General features: G+C 39.1%; 1 protein-coding gene across 4 annotated transcripts in view; it reads left to right on the top strand.

The window, feature by feature from the left end:
• Positions 1–19900, top strand: part of PRDM1 (PR/SET domain 1) — a 106364-nt gene that overhangs the window by 69747 nt on the left and 16717 nt on the right. Inside the window, exons 1-2 of one of the 4 annotated variants that reach the window (XM_044427157.1) lie at positions 12534–12688; positions 14096–14344. In XM_044427157.1, coding sequence (XP_044283092.1) covers positions 14162–14344 — 183 coding nt within the window. In that variant the 5' untranslated portion in view covers positions 12534–12688; positions 14096–14161. Of the gene's footprint in view, positions 1–12533; positions 12689–13430; positions 13925–14095; positions 14345–19900 lie in introns of those variants that run through there. The other 3 variants (XM_044427180.1, XM_044427165.1, XM_044427173.1) reach the window with 3 other exon arrangements.

The following is a 19900-nucleotide window of genomic DNA, read 5'->3' as shown; positions in this document are numbered from 1 at the left end:
ACCTCTTTTTTGTCTGCTCACAGTAAGCTGACCCTGCTACTTCTGGTCCCATTATACCAAAACATCTGAACGTGCAATTATTGCAAAGTTTATTGTGCCTTCTTCAGTTAAAGTGATCCTTCAGTTGCAAACTGTTTAGCATAATATTAGATATTTGTAGCTATTATATGAAATATTGTTGTCTCTGAAATACTAGAAACCTATTCAGCTTGTTTGCTTACCAAGTGAAAAAACAAACAACACTCAGCATGATTTTCATACACTGTGACACACGGTTGTTTTTTTTCCCAACACCTGTGTTAGACTTACAGTATGTAAGAAGAAAATATCAAATGTGATGTGTCTCATAGTAGCAAGGGACCACTCAAGTATAAATGGAGTTTGGCTCTCTTGAAGACGGTCAAACAATTATTTTGAAACTCTCCCACAAAAGGTGAAACATAGAAACAGAGCGAGTCAGAAGGGGCCTTGAACACCTGCACCGATGGGCCTCAATGACCTCTCATGGAAGCCCATTCCACACCCTCGGGGTCCTGACTGTCAGGAAGTGCTTCCTGGCATCCAAATGGAACCTGGGTTCCCTGAGCTTTGCTCTGCTGGAGCACCTCCTGCCTTCCTCTGCAGGGGAGAACAGGTCTCTACCCATCTCCATGTGACATCCCCTCACATACCTGTATGTCACCAACATATCCCCTCTGAGTCTCCTCCAGGCTGAAGAGTCCAGTTCCGTCAGTCTCGCCTCATACAGCATCCCCTGCAAACCGGCCACCAACCTTGTGGCCCTACGCTGCACTGACTCCAACCTGGCTATATCCTTTCTGTAATGAGGGGCCCAAAACTGAACACAATACTCCAATTGCGGGCACACCAGAGTCATGTAGAGTGGTAGTAATACCTCTCTTGATCTAGAAGCCACACCTCTGGCTATGCAACCAAGGGTAGCGTTCACCCTCTTGACCACCACATCACACTGCTGACTCATGTTTAGCCTGCAGTCAACCAGTACCCCGAGGTACATAACATTTTAGTCATTTGGAAACCATTTCTTCATACAGTTGATAGAATCTATTGATAATATGCTAAGCAATGCATATCATTCCACTTACTCAGCAAAAGAGGTAGCATGTGTACGCTGTATAGAACAACATAGGGAAAAGGTATGTGTGTGGAGCCAGGAGTAGCGGTATGGAAGTCATGCCTTTCTCCTTGAAATGTATTGCACCGTGATAAGCGTGCCTTCATTGACATCTCTGGCCTTCACTGCATCATATTCCTGATGAGAGTGTCTACCATAATGCAAGTGCAGGAGGTCTTATCCGAAGTGTAAGATACAGGAGTCCAGGAAAAATCAGATGCTTTTTTAACATGACAGCTGAATTATATAAAGGGGAGTGGGTGTCTTTCCTTAGGAACTTAGGAAACTTCTTTAAGCATGGCCCAGTTGATGAGCAGGCATCATAGAGCAAACCCTGAGGGACCTGTTAATGTGAAACCCAGGCAACTGTGTGGTTTGCATTTTTTGCTGGGGGTGGGGGAGAGCATGGCATTAATTTTGCAGAGTTGTTTATATGGCTATGGTGTTTATATGACTACCCTGAATTAGAGAAGCGGACTGTGGAAGGGAAGTGGTTGTCTCCAGGATAGCGGATGTTTTAAGCAATTAATTCTAGCACTAGACTTCCTTTCTCCCACTTACCTGGCTTGTGGGAAGATGCTAGTGGAGCGGGGTCTTCTTAATTACATTTTAGGACTTTGTGTGGCCTCCTTTGCAATGTTGAACCAGATCTTGCAAATAAGCCCACAAAAATTAGTGACCTGTAGGTATGCAAGTAGGCTGCTAAGAAGTTGTGGTTCCATGCCAGCTTCTTCTTCTGCAGCCTGCCTGGAAATTCTGCAGCCTGCCTGGAAATTCAGGATATTTAGCAGAAGAATGATAACAATATGGCTACTATCAAGTGGGCTGGTGAACAAAGGACAAAACTAAGGGATGGCCTGTTCTTTCTCTGTACTCAGCAGAAGAACTCTGCATGGGATTCCTTGTTGCCTCCAGCTGCTTTGCAGTGTATGAAATTCAAGGCTGGTTTAATTGCGTGCCATAAAATTATAAATTGTAGAAGTTATGGTAATTTTATCTCATTTCATTCAGCTAGAGCAAGCTTTTCCAACATGGTACCTGCCAGAGTAATGCCAGGCAGCATAGACATTTTGGCTAATGGGTGGAATAGAAATCTAATAAATAAATAAATCATGTCTGGAGGGCACAAGTTGGTGAAGGCCAGGTTGGAATATGTGGCATGTGTTTTGAGTATATTTGTCACTTGCTACAAGCAAAAAATGGGGGAATAAATTACAGAGCAACGATTCCAAATAAAATTGGTATGACACATTCTAAAATGTGTGCATGTGTATTCACATTGGCATCCAGTTTATGAGTGCGTAGTATAGATGTGACAACGTGTGCATTTTGCTGAATTTATTATAAATCTTTGTGCAGGTCCATGAGTAGAAAAGCATGGTAGAAATAGAATATTAACAATAAGTATATTCTGTAGAATTCGCACGTCACATCTTCACAGTAGCATTGCAGGCTCCTTCCTTTCTCTAAAACTTTGAAATGAGTATAGAAGAAGGTTGTGTATGTTCCTCTGTAGCTAAGTATTTTTCCACCCCATGCCAATCACCTTCTGTGGGATTCAGAAAGTGATAAACTGAGTCTTGTATTTGCCTAGACACCCTTTCACCCAACCAGTATCAGCACATGGAAGAGGACATGACAGGCTGTATGTGAACAAACTAATTTTTATCTCTACTAATATAAATATTGCTAAATAATAGGATACTATTTCAAGAGCCCAGATTAGGCTTTCCAACCTGGTAGCCTCCAGGTGTGTTGAACTGTAGCCTCCATCATTGCCACAGCTGTAGTTCAACACACCTGTTCAACACAACACAACACAGCTAATGCATCTGAAGGACATGGAGGTTTGTAGATAAACAAAAGCAGCCCATCACTTTGCTCTCTAAATCCAAATTTCCTTGCATTAATATTAATACAAGTATGTGTAAAATTTTAGTTTATCTGTGCAATTTTGAACATATTTTCCTTCTCTAATAGTTCTCTGGATATACAAATTATAGTTTTCATATAGTTGTATTAATCAGTCACTCAATTGAGCAATTTAGGTTATCATTTTATGAAACAGTGATATTTATAAAAACATAAAGCTGCTGATTGTTGCTTGTGGCTTTGAAATGATCGTCATTAATCTTAATATCTGATCAAATGATGAGTGATAAAAATAAGCTCCACATTTTATTCCATTGAACTTCATTTCAATAACTCAAGAGAGTTTTTATTAAAGAGAAGTACAAAGACTCTATAGGAATACTATGTATTATTAAATAAATTATGTTAAAATTTATGTATTTGAGTATATTTTTACATTAATTAAATAGGTACAAACAAACAGAAGTGCCTGCCTTCTTTTTAATATAGAAGTGATGCTTAAGGTCATATTGTTTGTAAACCAGAAGATTAAACTAGATGCAAAGTTAGTGCTGAGTAGCATTTTAATTTTTCTTAAGATTCCCCCCCCCTTTATTTTTCAAGCATTTTAGCAATCACAATTATTGAGCTAACAGCCTTAGCACAGTTTATTTTGTTAATTGCTCTTGTTAAGCCTAATTACTGAATGGGGTGGAGTAGAAGGAAAGGGGAGGGGGGACATTCTCACAGGAGGAAATTCTAAAATCCAGGGCTCAGTTCCAGGCAGAGTTAGAGGAGAGTGAGAGGTGGAAAGCATGTGTGCTGTGTGTTTATGGCTGCATGGGTGTATGGGCATATGGCTGCATGGTGTGAGTAAATGACAGAAGACAAGCATATGGAGTAAAACGCTGGGATGTGTGAATGAAGATTGGAAATCTTTCCTATATGGCTAAGCAAAGGTACTGCTGAACATCACATTGTGCTAGATTTGTGTGTGTGCATTAAATAATTGTGGCTGATGCAGTTTTAAAATGTTAAATGCCATGAGACCATTTTCTATTCCTTGTTGCATATATTCTCTTCTAAAAATCTGCTCCATATACTTTTCAGTCATTTTGACTGAAACGTTGTACCATTGTTTTATAGAAGTCAGTATAACTGAGTACTTAAAACCAATATGGAAAAGAAAGACAGCATGTTTTAAAGCCTTGGGTGTTTTGTTTGGGTCCACTCATACACGACCTTGCATGTAGCTTTGGGATTTTTCTGTACTTTTTACCCTTTTGATATCATCACTAAAAAAAACTACAATGGAGGTGGAAGTTTCAGTACATGGCAATTTATGTGTTCATGAACAGAATGTTTTATTGCTTAAAGACTATAATGACAGCATTATGCATGTGTTGGTTTAATCACCTCTCAGAACTCTGAATTAAGTAATACTATAATGAATACAATGTAGAAAATGCTACTGTTCTGTGATAAATGAATATTTGGGTGGCGCGAGCAAGTGGGTTGTGTGAGTGATTTTTTCCTGGCTAGTTGGAGAAACTGCTGAGTAAATGTGTTTACTTTCCCCTCCCCCCCCCTGTATTTATATTAGTTAATGTGTTGCACTAGATAATTCTGCTTCCTGAGTCCATCTTTCAGCTCTCTCCTTTCCTTCCCAGTTGACAAATGGTTTGAATTTTGACACAGTTTTATCAGCAGGGCCCCTGCTGGGTGCTGCTTGCTTTTGCTTTTATCATGGAAAGTAAATTATTCGCAATATTCTAAGTAGCAGTTGGCAGGTCCAAATTAGTATGAAATGCCTGTTGTCTTTTCTTTGCAAAGCCCAGTTGTTAACCTAAAAGGAAACAAAGGGTCCTGGGCATTGTACTTTTGTGTGTGCGTGTGTGTTCACTCCTTTTATTGCAAAGCCCTTATTCATTTGTTTAGTTACAGTTCCATATGATGAAATATAAGTGGAGTTGTCCTTTGTAGTAATCTTATCTGCAGTCTCTAGAAAGTCTTCCTTGTCTCTATTGTTGTTTTTAGTACAAAGCAAAGGAGGGGAAAAATAGTGAAATTACAAGTAATGGGAAGTGTAATTAGGACTGGTTTTTTTCTTAAAACCTCGCAGGAAAAGAACTCTACAGCCTTATTTTTAATGCTTTATTTAAAGCAAGTGATTACTAAAAACAATAGTGGAGGAGTAATGCTTTTCTAATATTTAGACTGCTAGTCTGACTCACACAACTGAAAGAAAGCACCAAGTGAGGGCTTAGCTGAAGTGAGCAGTAGAACCATTCAGTCTCTGCATATTTGAAGAAATTATGAACAGTACTAAAGCCTCCAACAAAAAATTAGGGTTCCTGATAAAAATGGCAGGAATAAATGGTGTACACTATATGTACATACAGGGACACACATTTCTGAAAATGATGGACTATGATATCAAGTCTGAAATAAGGAGGATAAGAATAATGAATATACCACAATTCTAATAACAGCTCAGAAAGAAAGCTGTTAACTGAGAAATAGGCATTAGTTACATGTTTGCTGCCCAAAGAATATTCAGTACTAAATAGGCCAGAAGGCATTGTTATGATCATCTTTTCTGATCTCCTTTGCTGCCAACCCAAAGCATCATTGAAATTATTAATCAGGCTCCACAAGAGGATTAAATATTCTGTTTGAATCTAGTAAACCCAGATATTCAAAGTTTCCTTGCTATTGTGCACATTATAGAGATAAACAATTACCTATCTCATGAAACCAATGTATGACAGATTTCATTTGTCAACTTACAGACAGCACAGGAACTTGAAATCGAGAGAGTTAAAGTATGTGGGAGTGTTGACAGGAGTTTTCCCGTATATACGGAATACAACTAAGGATACATGCCCTGTGTGCTTGTGCATGAGTATATGTGTGTGGAAGCCCATTGCACGTGGTATCTAACATGCTAGCTGAGCTATCAGTATTGATGCAGCAATTCCATTCGTCACTGTGTGCCTGCCCCGCTTGTTGGGCATTTAATAATGCAAAAGTACAGTTTAATCACTCGTGTGCCAAACAGAATACAATTAGCAGTTATTTGTAGAGTAATGTGTTGTTTGCAGATCAAGCACTGAGTTCTGGTTTTTTTTCTGCTCAATGCTTTGGAGGAAGAGGAGGAGGGAAAGGACCAGATGGGAAGAAAACAGGTCCTGAAAAGACCACATAGGAACTAGGTCAGGTACTCTGGAGATTAAAGAAGCATGCTTCATCCCTGTGTGCAGGAGGCAGGGACAAGCAGCACACAATTACGAGGAATTAGAACAGCAACAAGTAGTTCAGATTTATCAGCTTTAATTGTCTATTGTCGGGACAGAGCTGCTCTCCTAGATCAGGCTGCTGCCCATGCCTTAATACCTCTAATGGACTCTCCATTGTGGGATTATCTCTTCCAGGAGCCAGTAGCTTTCTTTAAAAGTTATTGTTTCTGAAGATGCAAGAGAGGAAAAGAAACAAATATAATAAAATCAGCTTCAGCCTGTGGGTGTTTTCCTACACGTTCACTCTCCCTGCTCCCCTGCCACTTCATTGACATGATGTCTCTTAAGGAAGTCACTGTGATAGTTTTCTGTCAGCAACCTGTGTGCCTTTAATAGACCTGAAAAACACCTATTGAACATTAACCACTTTTGGTCAACCTTCTTCAGTGAGCCCCATTGGTGAAACAATAGCCTGTTGATAAAGCAGCAGATAAGCAAGGATGCATAGTTGGAAGTGGTGGGGGGCAGCTTAGCTTTCTTTGTTTTAAAAGCTTTCCTGGATTTGCAGAGCAAACATTGGCAACTTTTCGAAAGGAGGATAAGGTGTCAGCTATTTAATGAGAACAGATAAATTTGTCATCTTTTTACATGCAATTTCACTGCCTGGAAATGGGTGCCATTGGATGTCAGATAGGCAAAAAGTGACAAACAGCAGTGCAACCAGGATAACTTCCTTACAATATAAAGAGATGGTCAGGAGAAATAGAAGGTTAACATTTTTCTAAGCATGGTTTAAGTTTTTATTTCATTCTACTTTAAAGTGAAAAATCAATCAAAACTTAAAAGTTTATAACTGGATTTCAGCTCAGAAATTGTAGAATGGCGTCTCATGGGACACCAAGGCAAGTGGAACTTACTTAAAAACAAATAGCAGTTGTGAAACCCTTCTTCTTAAGGTCATCTCTTATTACTGAGCTCTAAATGTAATGCAAGCACATCTCTTCAAGTCATCTCTTCAATGCAAGTCATCATTGCACTTCTAGTTCTTAGAAGTTCTTTGTGTTAATTCCTTCCTCCTTTGCAAGTTTTGAAACAAAAATCATGGTTTAAAGCACCATATATCATAGCTGAAAGGGTAGGAATGTGGGCTTTGGTATGGGTTCAGATTACTGCTTCAACCTGGCAGGTAGTTTCTGAAAAGCTGTTGTGTCAGAACATCTGTAAAATGGGAAGAACTGGCTCTTGCAATTTATTTTTTAATTGAATGTTTTGTAAATGAGTTATTAGATCAACTGTACCTACATTAAATAAATATACCATAAATTGACCCTGCTTTCCCTCCAGAAGCCACTGTGGGTGAATTTCCTGTAGTATTCTAATCATAATGGTGGCCACCATTTTGAATATCTAGGGCACAGTGGAACCATGCTATAGCTTCACATTATGTGCAAACCCAATGAGTTGATGGGGCGGTTGACCTGCCAGCTGCAACCCAAAAACAGGCCATAAGTTCTGGGGCACTTGTCAACCACTAAAATGAGAAGCAGAAGCGATGTGGTCTTGGGCTATAACTTTCACACCCATGGGTGCTTCAACCCACCAGTGGTAATAAATTGGAGTGGGTTGTGATCATTATCTGCTTGTTCTCTTAATAGGTGAAGGAAGTAGATGCAAGCAGCATTGATGATTAAATTTTAAACTGGTCAAATGTTAGACATCTTGAGTTGTTTCTTTGCTGTGGATTTACATGAGGGCAACATGGTACTAGGCCACATTTTAAAAAATGAAATGGACATTAGAACAGTAAAACATTGCTGCTAGATCTATAGTTGCTATTGCACAACTAAGACAAAAACAAACTTCAAGGAGTTGAGGAAGTATTGTGATTTAATAACCCACTGTGCCCTATAATTAAAGGAAGGCACTGAAAGTTGAATGTATTCAGAAGCCTTCAAGCTATGAAGCTTACACCCCCAAACTGTTTGTGTTCCTAAAACCTTTACTAAATCTTAGGTGAAATTAAAGAAAGTCTGTCCTTTCTTAAAGAAAGCTTCTCTCACATACGAGTATCTTTCATTCAAGATACTTGAAGTCTGTAGTTTGTTATTGCAAGACTGTACTAGACATGTGGCAAGGGGATTGATTTTCTGCTCTGAAAAATAGTTCTTAATACTTGACATCCATTTCTCAACACCTGGTCAACCTGCTGTCATGATGTGCAATAATGAAGATGAAACATTTTTAATTTGAGCAGATTTTTTTTCATCAGTATTTGTTTCAGAAGCATAAAACATTGTGAACAAACAAGCCCAAAGAAGCCTGTATACTCTTTGTTAAGCATCTTAGTCAGTTGCTTTGAAATCTTTACACCCATAAGGACAGAGGAAGTGAAAAATAGAAGGATTTCTTGCAGTTATTGAAGTGGTCAGTCGTTCCCTCATCTTGTGTAAGGAGGGGAAGGATATGAACATGGCTGTGCTCTTAAAAAACAAAAAACAAACTTAGACTCCGGTGCACTTTAACATCCCTACATGATGTTAAAGAAAGTTTCATCTGTTGAAGGCAGTTTCTCAGATTCATTGCACCATTTCTCCTTCCTTCCCTTTTTAAAAACGACGTCCTTGCACAGGCATAAAGAAAATGAAAAAGAAAAAAAAGAAGTAACAGCTGCTGCTGCTGAAGCTATGAGTAGCGTCAGCTTACTGTTGAGCTCAAGTGGCGATAGCATCAAAGGAAGTGGGGTGAGGGTGGGAGAGAGTTTCTGACGTCAGCGCTGTTAGAGCCATTCATGATTTGCCGCTGGGCTGAGAACTGCTGTAGAGAGGGAAAGAGAGAGCGGCTGCATGCAAAGAGACCTGTCTGAGAAACGCTGACTAATACGGTAGTTGAGATTTTCTGTGAGCGGGGAGGGGGAAATAAAAACATGATTAAAAAGTCTTTTTTCTGAAATGAACAACACTGAGACTGCAAATTCCGGATGAGAACAGTTACTGCTATATGAGAAACCTATGCAAAAACAAAAAACTGCCAGTCAGTTAACACATTTCTAGAGAGATTTGAATATTCACACAGGCGTGCACGTGAGAGAGAGAGAGAGTGCCTATAAATATGCAAACATTTAAGAAGTTGGTGCAAAGGGCAAAAAAATCCTTCATATTTGCCACCACAATTCAACATCTCTCCTATGAGTCTGCAAAGCAACATCTTTGCTTCATTTAGTTGGGAATATTTATTTTAGTAACTTCAGCATTAAAACATACGGTACAGGCATTAAAACAAAAAAATAAAAATGTTTGCAGAATAAAACCATTAGCAAAGACTAGAACCATCACAGCATCATAAAAAATTGCAGCAGCAGCAGAACAGGGTATTTAAAGGCCCTTTCTTAAAATACCAATCCTGCTCCAGAACTGCAACTGAGTGAATCGTAATGATTAATAAGAGGCCTTGGAGAAGTGCTGTTAGAATACTGGTCTGCTTTCTGAAGAACCACAGTGTGCTTTGCAGTTCTTGGAACTCCTATTATGTACCAAAGACTAGTGCTCAGAATTATTAGGATGGAAAGAGAGAGGGAAAGTTATATCTCACTTATGTTTTTACTGCAGCACCAGATAGGTCCTGCCTTTTGCTTTCATTCCTAAAGTAGCCAGAATATACCCATTTATTTCATATTCCACTTTTGCTCCAAGGGACTCTACCTGACCTATACAACTTCCCCCCTTTCTATGATTTGTCCTCACAATAACTCTGTGAAGTAGGGTTAGGTTGGCAGAGAGTACCTGGCAAAGATTACCCATAAGCTTTGTGACTGAGCAAAGATTCAAACCAAGGGCTCCATATCTTTTCCAACCTCACTAAGCACTGCAGCTGTAGTAAGCAGTGGTACAGTCAGCAAGTCAGCAACTCTAAGCCAGCAGCATTTATTCCTGAAACCCCTGTAGTTATTTACATTAAATGGATGCAGAATAGTTGTTCACATGAAAAATAACCACTAATGCTTTTCCCCTATAATTTTGGTATTTGGTTGTAAATGGAGTTAATTTCTGTATTGAACAGCAGTGTGTTAATCATTTTACAAAATGTTGCTTCACTTCTATTTCAACATTTTCAGGGATCTGCAAAGCTCTAGGACATATTCATGTCTAAGTGAGACTAAGTCCTGATATATATGTGGGGAGAAAGAGTCAGCATCAGTATGATTAGCTGCATTGTCTTTCCATCCCATGTGAGGTGACTCGGGGCCATTTATGTCACCTTGTAGTATATTGACTGCCTCTCTAAGGGCTCCTTCCTAAGCTTAACAAAGTGTGTCACATAAGTTGAGTGACATGGTTACTTCTGATGTCAAGGACATCTTGACTATCCAATATATAGGTTCCCTCTACCGCAGACTGGTTATTTTGCTGTGGGAAGTGACTATGTCAGTCACTTGATCCACATGATTTGTTCCTACAAATTTATTAATTTATACTGGGAACAAGGAGAGGACCTCTGTAACTTCCAGCCGTGTGATACAGCTCAACTTCCCAATTGCAAGTGGTAGAGTAGTTGGTTGGCAACATATGCAGAAGCCACAAACTATTCTGTCCATGCAGAGTAAGTTTTTAAGCAGCCTCAATGTTGTCCTCTGATGCTTCCTCAGCATCAGTTAATTACTCTAGTCAAGGTTGTAGGATTTCTTTGCTTTAGATGAATGTTTCCTCCTACTATATATCCAATTACCTTTATACCCGTCAGCGTGATGCCCTCACCACCTCTCTTGTGGAATTACATGCAAGTAACAGTTAAGCCAGGACACTTGTTTGGCGCTGTTGTCCTACTTATGTCCAACAGTATGAGCACTTCTCAATTAGAAGATGCCAAAGGTCTTTACACAGATATGTACTATTCTCAGTACCGTGTCACCTAGAATGACAAATAATCCCTTTCACCTTCTTCTCCTGAACCTCAGGAGGGTGATGGAGTGGCATATGTGTCAGAGAGAATAATTATTCACTTCACAGAATGAAGAGAGTAATCATTTCTATGAATAATATAAATCCCTGAATAAACTGGTTCTTGTGTTTCTGTATTTTTATGACAAGTCAAAACAAGTTTCTGCCTACGTAAGAGGAAAGGCATGATAAGATGTCTGCTGATGTGATGTAAAAAGGAAAAGTAGGAGACTTGTCCTTCGGTGAACCGACTGGTGTTTGTAATATTACGAGTGACTATAAATGGAGCTATGCATCCTCATAACTGCTGGGAGATGAAGGATTCCTCAGCAAAGGGCCAGGACCACTGAAGGAAGTTAGGCATCTGGTTTGTTTGGTAATGAGAAATAGGAATGCAAGGTCTATGTGCTTTGTAATAAACAAACAGGACATTGTATGCCATCATCACAGGATGTCCTTCCTTCAAGGCAGCACACTAACATGGACAGAAGGAAAAAGAAATGGCAGGAGCACATGTCCCTTTAATCGCTCTGAACCAGAACTTCTTTCATTAGCAGCATTTTCTTTAAGTGATCCTGCCTAATAAAAGCTTATGTAGTGTATGCTCCATTCTTTGCAAACACACAGGTGGGGGAAAGTAACTTTTATTTCTTTCCCTCTCTAAATTGTTGGTGTTTTAAACTAGCACAGACAAGGTTAAGGCAAACCTATACCCACTTTCCAGAGAGTAAGTCCCAAGGCAATGGGTCTTGCTATCAAGCAGTCATGTAGTGCTGTAAAATAGGAAAGCATTTAATAAAGTTTTAAAATATATAAAATTAATCATATATCAAACTGGATAAGAATATAGTTTAATATTTCTAAAAGAAATTTAAGTAAAATTTTGTTTTATTGTTAGTGTTCTAATTTAAAAATAGGGAAGGGAAAAGGAAAGGAAAAAAAGAAAAAAAAGCTAGTAATAGTACTACTTTTTCTTGTAGTACTGTGTACTGTGTAATGCATTTCTAGAAGACCAAGGTGATATATTTTACACCACCAAATGCTTCCCCTTCACATGGAAATTAAGCTGAGTGGCAGCTAAATGTTAACAGGCATCTGTATTAAGAGGAAAATCTGTACTGGTGTGATTTGCAGAAAGGAAAAATTCCTTGTGACTGGATCAGAGTTTCATTGGATAAACTCTGCAGGTATAACTCCACCCCTGCTATTGGCAGTCTGAGTAAATCTGAGATGAGTGGCTAATAGGGGTGGAGAAAGGAAGAGTCTATTTGGTTAACACAGTAATTCTAACATTCAGCCCTGGAGTGCTAAAGCAGTAAGTGCAGCAGGCAGCACCTGTCTGACAGTAGAGAGAGAGAGGGAGGAGGAGGAGGCGGCGGCAGGAACAGAAAAAGAGTTAACTCTCTAGGTGTGAGTCAGTATTACTTTAACCAAGTGGAAGACAGGAGAAATGTTTACTCGGTAGATATGTGTGAGACTTACCTGAAACGCCGGGCTGCCAACTGGAAATATTTGTGGACTGTACCTTGGTAAGCAACTTTTTTTCTCCTTCATAATCTAGGCAAACAGATTTTTAAGCATGCTTTTGAATGACTATAGTACTGATCACATTGAAAAAGGCAAAACGTTTTCCTTGGAGCCTCTCTCTTAAGTTCAAGGGAGCTTTGTTTTTATGATGATTAATTCTTTCACCGCTAATGGCAACTGCCAGTTCATTAAGTTTCAGTATTACTTCTCTGCCCTAGCCAACAAAGTGTTAAATCTTGTTCATATTGTGTGAACAAGGGTACGGAGAATCACTCTTACCATTCCTTTGAGTGCTACATGAAGAACTACTAAACCTGCAAAAGTTAAACCGAGTAAAGAAGTGTGGAATTAAGCTTTTTCTTCCAAATATGTTACCCTGTGCAAATTTCTTTGAATTGGAAATATGACTCCAGTGGAAATGGAAATCCTTGGTAGGTTTAGTAGATTAGTACTCAAGCTTTAGGACTTTGTTATAGAAAAAACTATAGCTTAATTAAGTAACTTTATGCCAGACAAAACAAAATGATTGGCTAACATTATTCAGTGGGCAAGTTTTCTTGCTGGGATGGGATAGTTGTAAGGCTGATAGTGGCCAGGATGGCATTTTAGAGCTGTACTTTTTCACAGCATATTACTGTTCTACTCTATAGTAGACTTATATGAATGAGAGTGAAGCGTGTTATACTCATAATAATATTTACAACAACCCTTTTAGGTAGCCCATTGTCATTATACCTGTGCGGTAGATGGGGAAGTGAACCTGAGAATACAGCTTTACATTAGTGAATCTGTAATTGAGATTTGAATTATGAGCTTTGTAGCCCACCTTTAAAAAATGATCCAAGTGAGTATTTCTTATTTAAAGCAGGCTGTTTCTGGAGTGATGCTAGCAGGATACAGTCTCCTTTCCATGCCAGAGGATGTCAATACAGGGAAGGGGGGATGTTTTTGAAAGTTGTTTGTGTGTTAGAAGCTGGTGGGAAAGTTCAGCCTTCCACATTTGGAAAAGGCAAGGCTGGGTTCCGCTTTTCCAGCCTGCACTTTCCATTTTTAGCTCATTCAGACGCAGACAGCAGTTCCTTCCTTTTCCTTTCCTTGTTTGTGACAGTTTTCTAAGGCTGATTTTCTACGGGCTCTCTTGCATTTCCCCCTCCCCCAACTCAGATTTTGAGGAAATGCTCTAGAAGAGATATGCACAGGTGGTGCCCTCGGACTTAATACGTTTTTCCCCCGTTTTGGTGATTATTATTTTTACCAATCTCACTTCTTGAAACTTTGCTTCAGGGAAGGCAGCTCAATGTGTAGTGCATTTAAGACAGTTCTCAGCTATGCCACCAAATAGCCTTCTAGGTCACACTATTGGAGATTCTGAGAAGAGAATGGGAAGTAAATGTGATTTTCTTTTCCAGGCTGCCACACGGTGTAGTGCATATATTCTGAATCACAGACTGCTGAGGAAAAGTACAAAGTTGATAATGAAAATGGACATGAAGGATGCTGACATGACTCAATGGACAGAGGCTGAATTTGAAGACAAGTGTACATACATCGTAAATGATCACCTCACAGAGCCCAGCACAGAAGGTTCTACAGTTACCCAGGCTGAGTCTTCCTTGCCAAGGAACTTGATTTTTAAATATGCAGCAAATTGCAAAGAGGTAAGAATGTGTTTGTCACGGATGAGTACAACTTGGTCGCCAGATTACATCATTCTTGAAATTGGATGTGCTCTTTTGATTTCTCTCTTTTTAAATATTTTCCCCATTAATTTGTAAGGCTCATCTCTAAAGATATATATGAGACTAGGTATATGCATGCAGTGCATAGGTGGGTGGGGGGGACAGAATTCCAGTTATTAATGCTTTAATTTTTAATATCCTTTATAACAATGCTCAAGCACTTCCTGACTGGCAAGGATCTGTATGTTCCTAAATCAGTTCACAAGTTGCCTAACATCTTAATTGATTATTCCAAAAATTGTGCCACAGACCCAGTGTAGAACTTGCTCTTTTATAGCATTCTACGCATACACACTTGAAGGACAGATAATATTACCTATGCATTCTGTAGGTGCTTCTAGATCAGTCAGTGAAATCTGTGGCTGTATAGTAGCTTGGTATTAAATGTGTTACTTTTCCTGCATTTCCAGCTGAGGATTTTTTCATGGCTTCTTGTATCTTCTGGTCAGATTTTTTGGTGTTCTGCGAGGGTGGAATTATGGCCAGATCATTTAATTGGTAACCTGTTTGTGTGACTTGTTTATCTAGGGCAGCACGCCATTAGTTGTAGCTGGACACACAGGTATATTTCAGTCCATGTCCCTGGATTGGGTGCATTCTTTGTTGTTGTTTCAGAAGGGCTGGGAAAAAATTAGCCTGGATGAGCAATGGCTGCCTGTTTGTTCCTACCTATAGAGGAGCTATAATAGCTAGGCGTGATGTTCAGCTAGATAATAATGGTTGGGACAGCCCATCATTTTTGTCTCTGTCCTAGAACTTGTGGTGGAACAGCCATAACCTGTGCTGCTACTGCAGCTAAATAAACTGACCACGGAGCTGAGGAAGGGCGTAAAGTCATTCCTTTTGAGTTATTAGAAGTAGCCTTCTAAAACAAAAGGTTTTCATGCTGAAGGGCTGCATGCAAAACAGGACCGGAACTTTGGCTGATCTAAACTAGGACCTACTACCATTGCCGTTGGAGTGCTCAGAAAATCTGCATGGACTAGTTATCTCAATGGATTTGCTTACCCTGTCTGCCAATCAGATGATTAGCTGAGGGAAAGAGACACTTTAAAAAGGTGCCTGGTATCTATTGTGCCCCTGACTCAGGTGCTGAAACTGTGATGCTGTGACAAGCAGACTGATTTGCGAGATGATGAACTGGATGAAGCAACCAGCTAATGTCAGTTCTTGTGCTAGAATATTACCATTTGTTTGGTTTAAACCTGATTGCCACTTCACAGTCAGGCTGAAAAAATTCTAAAAACTTGCTCACTTGGATATGTATATATAATGTGTTTTCTTACATTATAGTACTACTTTAGGAATACTGCTGAGATTGTTTGAAACATGATTTTGATTTAAGTTACTACAAAGTTTCCTGTTGATCCAAATAAAATTTATGAGAAACCTTACAAAATAAGAATCTGGCCAGACAGTGCTTGTGATTCTAGCGTCCTTTGTGAAGGATATTTTTATTAATTCTGTATTCCTTGCATCCCTTTTAGAATCAGACTATCTATATATCTTATGCACCCTCAGATCTGTTTTTTACAGTCCTTAATCATTCATTTTGACAACACCTGTATGAGAATAGTAGGTACTATTAATTACCACTTTCTGAAATGGGGGGGGGCAGCACAAGGAATATGAGCAGGCCAAAGCCAGGTGATCTTTGGACCCATGTCCCAAGACCCATGACAGAATCCAATAGTTTTCTCTGGTCTGGATTTCAGCTGATTACCATTGGTTATTCCCGCAAATGGGAAAAATGAGAACAGATATTTTATGCTTTTTCATTTACTGCATAATATCAATATTTTGAGCTTAAATTTTTAATCTAATTCTGATTTACAGAGGCAATTTCACAAGGAGAACTTCACCGTTTTAGTATGCGAGGGTCATACTTTTGGTAGATTTTGACAATGAACTCTCTTTCCTAATATTTTTGGGAGATTACTCAACTGTCAGCTCACGTAATCATGCACGCAATAAGCTGTTTTTATAGAGAAAAAAACATGCTTATGAAATATTAATGCTGTCATTAAGGACCATATGTAGAGTAATATTTCAAGGTCCTACTGATATTTCTGTGTTTAGCATGTGCGTTTGCGTGTGCCTGGATTTTGCTTTCGTTTACCTCATTGTTTTACTAATTCCCAAACCCCACCTTTTATTGTAAAGGCAGAAGATACCTTAGCATGTCACATGCTTGGCCTTTGGGGATTATCTGAAGAAGCTGTTTTTTATTTTGCAGTATGTGTTGGCATCATTTTAAAGCAACTCTCTCCTGTTCTTATTATTTAAGGTTTTATTGGACCTTCATTATAGGGTATGTTTATCTCCTTGATTCAATGTTCACTGTTTTTAACTGAAATTAGTAAAGTACTTCCCATGAAGAGACAATTGGCTTGTGAATACTTCTAAATGATTTTATTTATTCAGTTATTTAGAATATTTCTATGCCCACTTTTTAGGCGAACCTCCCAAACTGGTCTGTACTTTAAAAAAATCATCTGAAATAAACAATCAGCAATAAAAGACAATGAATTAGTGAAAAGAACAGGCAGATTAAACAATCATAACCATATAAATATTAAAAATCCTAGGTTAATAGAAAGGGCATAATAGCCCCAGGTAAGTGTCCTTTGGGAAGCATTTCCAACATAGGCCAGTACCACAGAGAAAGCCCCACCAAGGGTTATCAGAATGAATCAACAGAATGGCCTCCAGTAAGGATCGTAATACCTGGATATGTTGATACGGGGTAAGGAAATCCTCTGATCCTAAATGTTTAGGATTTAAAAGGTTGACGTAGGCCCAGAAAGGAATATACCACTTTTAAGACTGTGTCCCATAAATGTGCCCCCAGTAACCTAGCTGCAAATGTCTTCAAAGGCAACCCAACACACATGCTTAAGGCTGCACTTCAGGAGAAGTGGCATTTGGGTGGGGTTTGTCTTAGAATGAATAAACCATCCTTCCAGTCAACAGGAAGATCAAGGTGGCTTACAGAAAATCTGAATAAACTTTTTAACAAAATAATATGTTGACCCATGAGCCATACATCTGGCACTTACATGTCTTCTCTGTACATGGAAGTTGATTGCTATCTCTGTTGCTGTGTATATGTAAGAAGGAAACAATAGGAAAACACTTCCTCTCACTCCACCCTTTAAAAATAATAAATTATAGGATGTAAGCCCTCTTTTCAACTGCATCATTCTTTCAGTCAGCGATGTTCAAAAACAAAAGAATGAAAGTATATATTGTTCAAAACAAAAAGCTAAGTGAACAAGTCATCATGGTAATACTGGGGAAGTGGAGGTTAAATTAACAGGGAGCTAAAATTAAATCATTCTTGCTCCAACACCTGGCCATCAATCCAGTTCCTACTCGTTTTGTTAAGTTTTGCTTTGTTTGGTATTATGTTAGTGCCCACTGAAAGATATAATAGCACGAGCATTTAACTACATCCATTCTGTGCCTAATGGAGTTTATTTCTACAGTTGCCCTCCCAATAAGGAATCCACAAGTACACACACTCCCATTAAAACAAAAAACAAAACCTCTCAGCAGAGAAAACCGTGGAGTGCTGTTTCTTGTCTAGAAGCTCCTACTTGTCAGGATGTGCTCCATGACACAGTCTAGTGACAGAGACAAATGTGATGAAATAGCAAAAAGGTCAGCAATGCCCATAAAGCATCTTGGAAAGTGGCTTCTGTATGGACAAATGAAGTATGAGAGTATCAAATCTTTTCGACTGCCACTGAAATGTTTACAGGAGCTATACAGTAGCTTTGTTCCAGCAATAATTCATTAGGACCCTGGCCAGTTCCAACTGCTATTTTTCCCCCTGGACAAGTGTGCTGTCTTCTTAAAATGGCCATTTATTTATTTTATTTATTTTGCATATTTATACATTGCCCCTCTATCCAATACATACATATATTAGCTAAAACAACAATGCATAATAAAACACAAATAAATCAAACCAACCTGATACATATATTAGCTAAAACAACAATGCATAATAAAACACAAATACATCAAACCAACCTATGATAAAGCAAAGATGGTATCATCTTTAGGATAATGCAGTTAACTTTTGAATTCATTAAAATAACAATACAGTCTGCTGGGTCCATCCAAAGCATGGGAAAGAAGGGGTTAATGAGGGGGTTCTATAAGAAAAGACCCTGCCTCATGAACCCACCAACTTAACCACTCTAGATAGTGGGGTATAAAGCAGTATGTCTAATCACCATAAGTTATTGGCAGATTAATACAGAAGGAGGCAGTCTTTCAGGTAGCCTTGCCTACAAGCCTTTTCAGGCTTTATAGGTAAGAACTAGGACCCCATGTTTGGCTCAGAAAGAAATTGGAAGACAGTAAAGCTGATACAAGACCATTGTTATATGCTGTACACCAGATAATCTGACCAGCAGGTTCTGTGCTAGCTGTCATTTTTGAACAGCTTTCAAGGAGAGCTCACATGTCAAGTTTTTGTGTTAAAGTTACCTAAATGAGAAGTGATTAAGCCATGGATCACTACTGCCAGATGCACCTTCCCTGGAAGGGTACAGCTGAAACTGGGTGAAGGTACTCCTGGCTACCATTGCTACTTGCCTTCCAGGAGCAGGATTGAAACTAATATTACCCCTTCCGGAATAGGTTGGTTCTCCAGGTTCGGTTGACCACTGAGACCTCCAACTTGTATGCATTGATTCTCAATCTCATCCACAGCCAGGCCCCTAGTACATCCAGGCAAGCATTCAGATGTTCCTCAGTGTTGCTGGCACTGAAAAACGTAACGATCAGATCTAACCCACAGACTTTACATGATCGCTCTCTCAGTGGCTTCATGTAAGTGTTAAAAATCAGAGCCTTGAAAAATTCAATAGGCCAATGATCATGGGATTGAGCAACAGTCCTGTACTACCTTCTGGAAATGTTCAGCCAATTAGGCCTGGAACCACCACTAAAAGTCCCCTGAAGTTCCATATCTGCTTCAGGAAGATATCTTGATCAATATGAGATGACACTGAAAGATCTAGGTAACAGAGGCACATTGCCTCTCTCTAGTCCTTCATCAGTCCTGGTTCAGTCCCCTAACTGGGCCTGAAAGCAGCTTGGAAAGGATTCAGTTAATAATCAGTTTCATCCAAGTCATTCTGGAGTTTCAGAACTACTTGAGTATAGTATGAATAGTAGAGAAACTTTGCTATACTTGAAACACCAGTAAAAATAAAGCATCTACCTATGAGAATGTATTGGAATACTTGACATCCTGCTACCTTCTAATAGTAAAGAAATAGCAGGCTATCTTCATTTCCTGTATACTTACTGGCAGTTGGCTTTCAAGAGGTTGTAATAAGTCAGTGCCATGACTTTATACTGTGTGAAAATGTAACTCAGCAATGAACACCAGAATGTTGTCCTTTGGTACAACAGACCTGTGGCTTTACCTTCTTCAGGTATATACCCTCCAAATAC

This window comes from Varanus komodoensis, unplaced genomic scaffold (assembly GCF_004798865.1).
Source record: "Varanus komodoensis strain SLA01 unplaced genomic scaffold, ASM479886v1 scaffold1, whole genome shotgun sequence".
NCBI lineage: Eukaryota > Metazoa > Chordata > Lepidosauria > Squamata > Varanidae > Varanus > Varanus komodoensis.
This window is presented reverse-complemented; position numbering and strand designations above follow the sequence as displayed.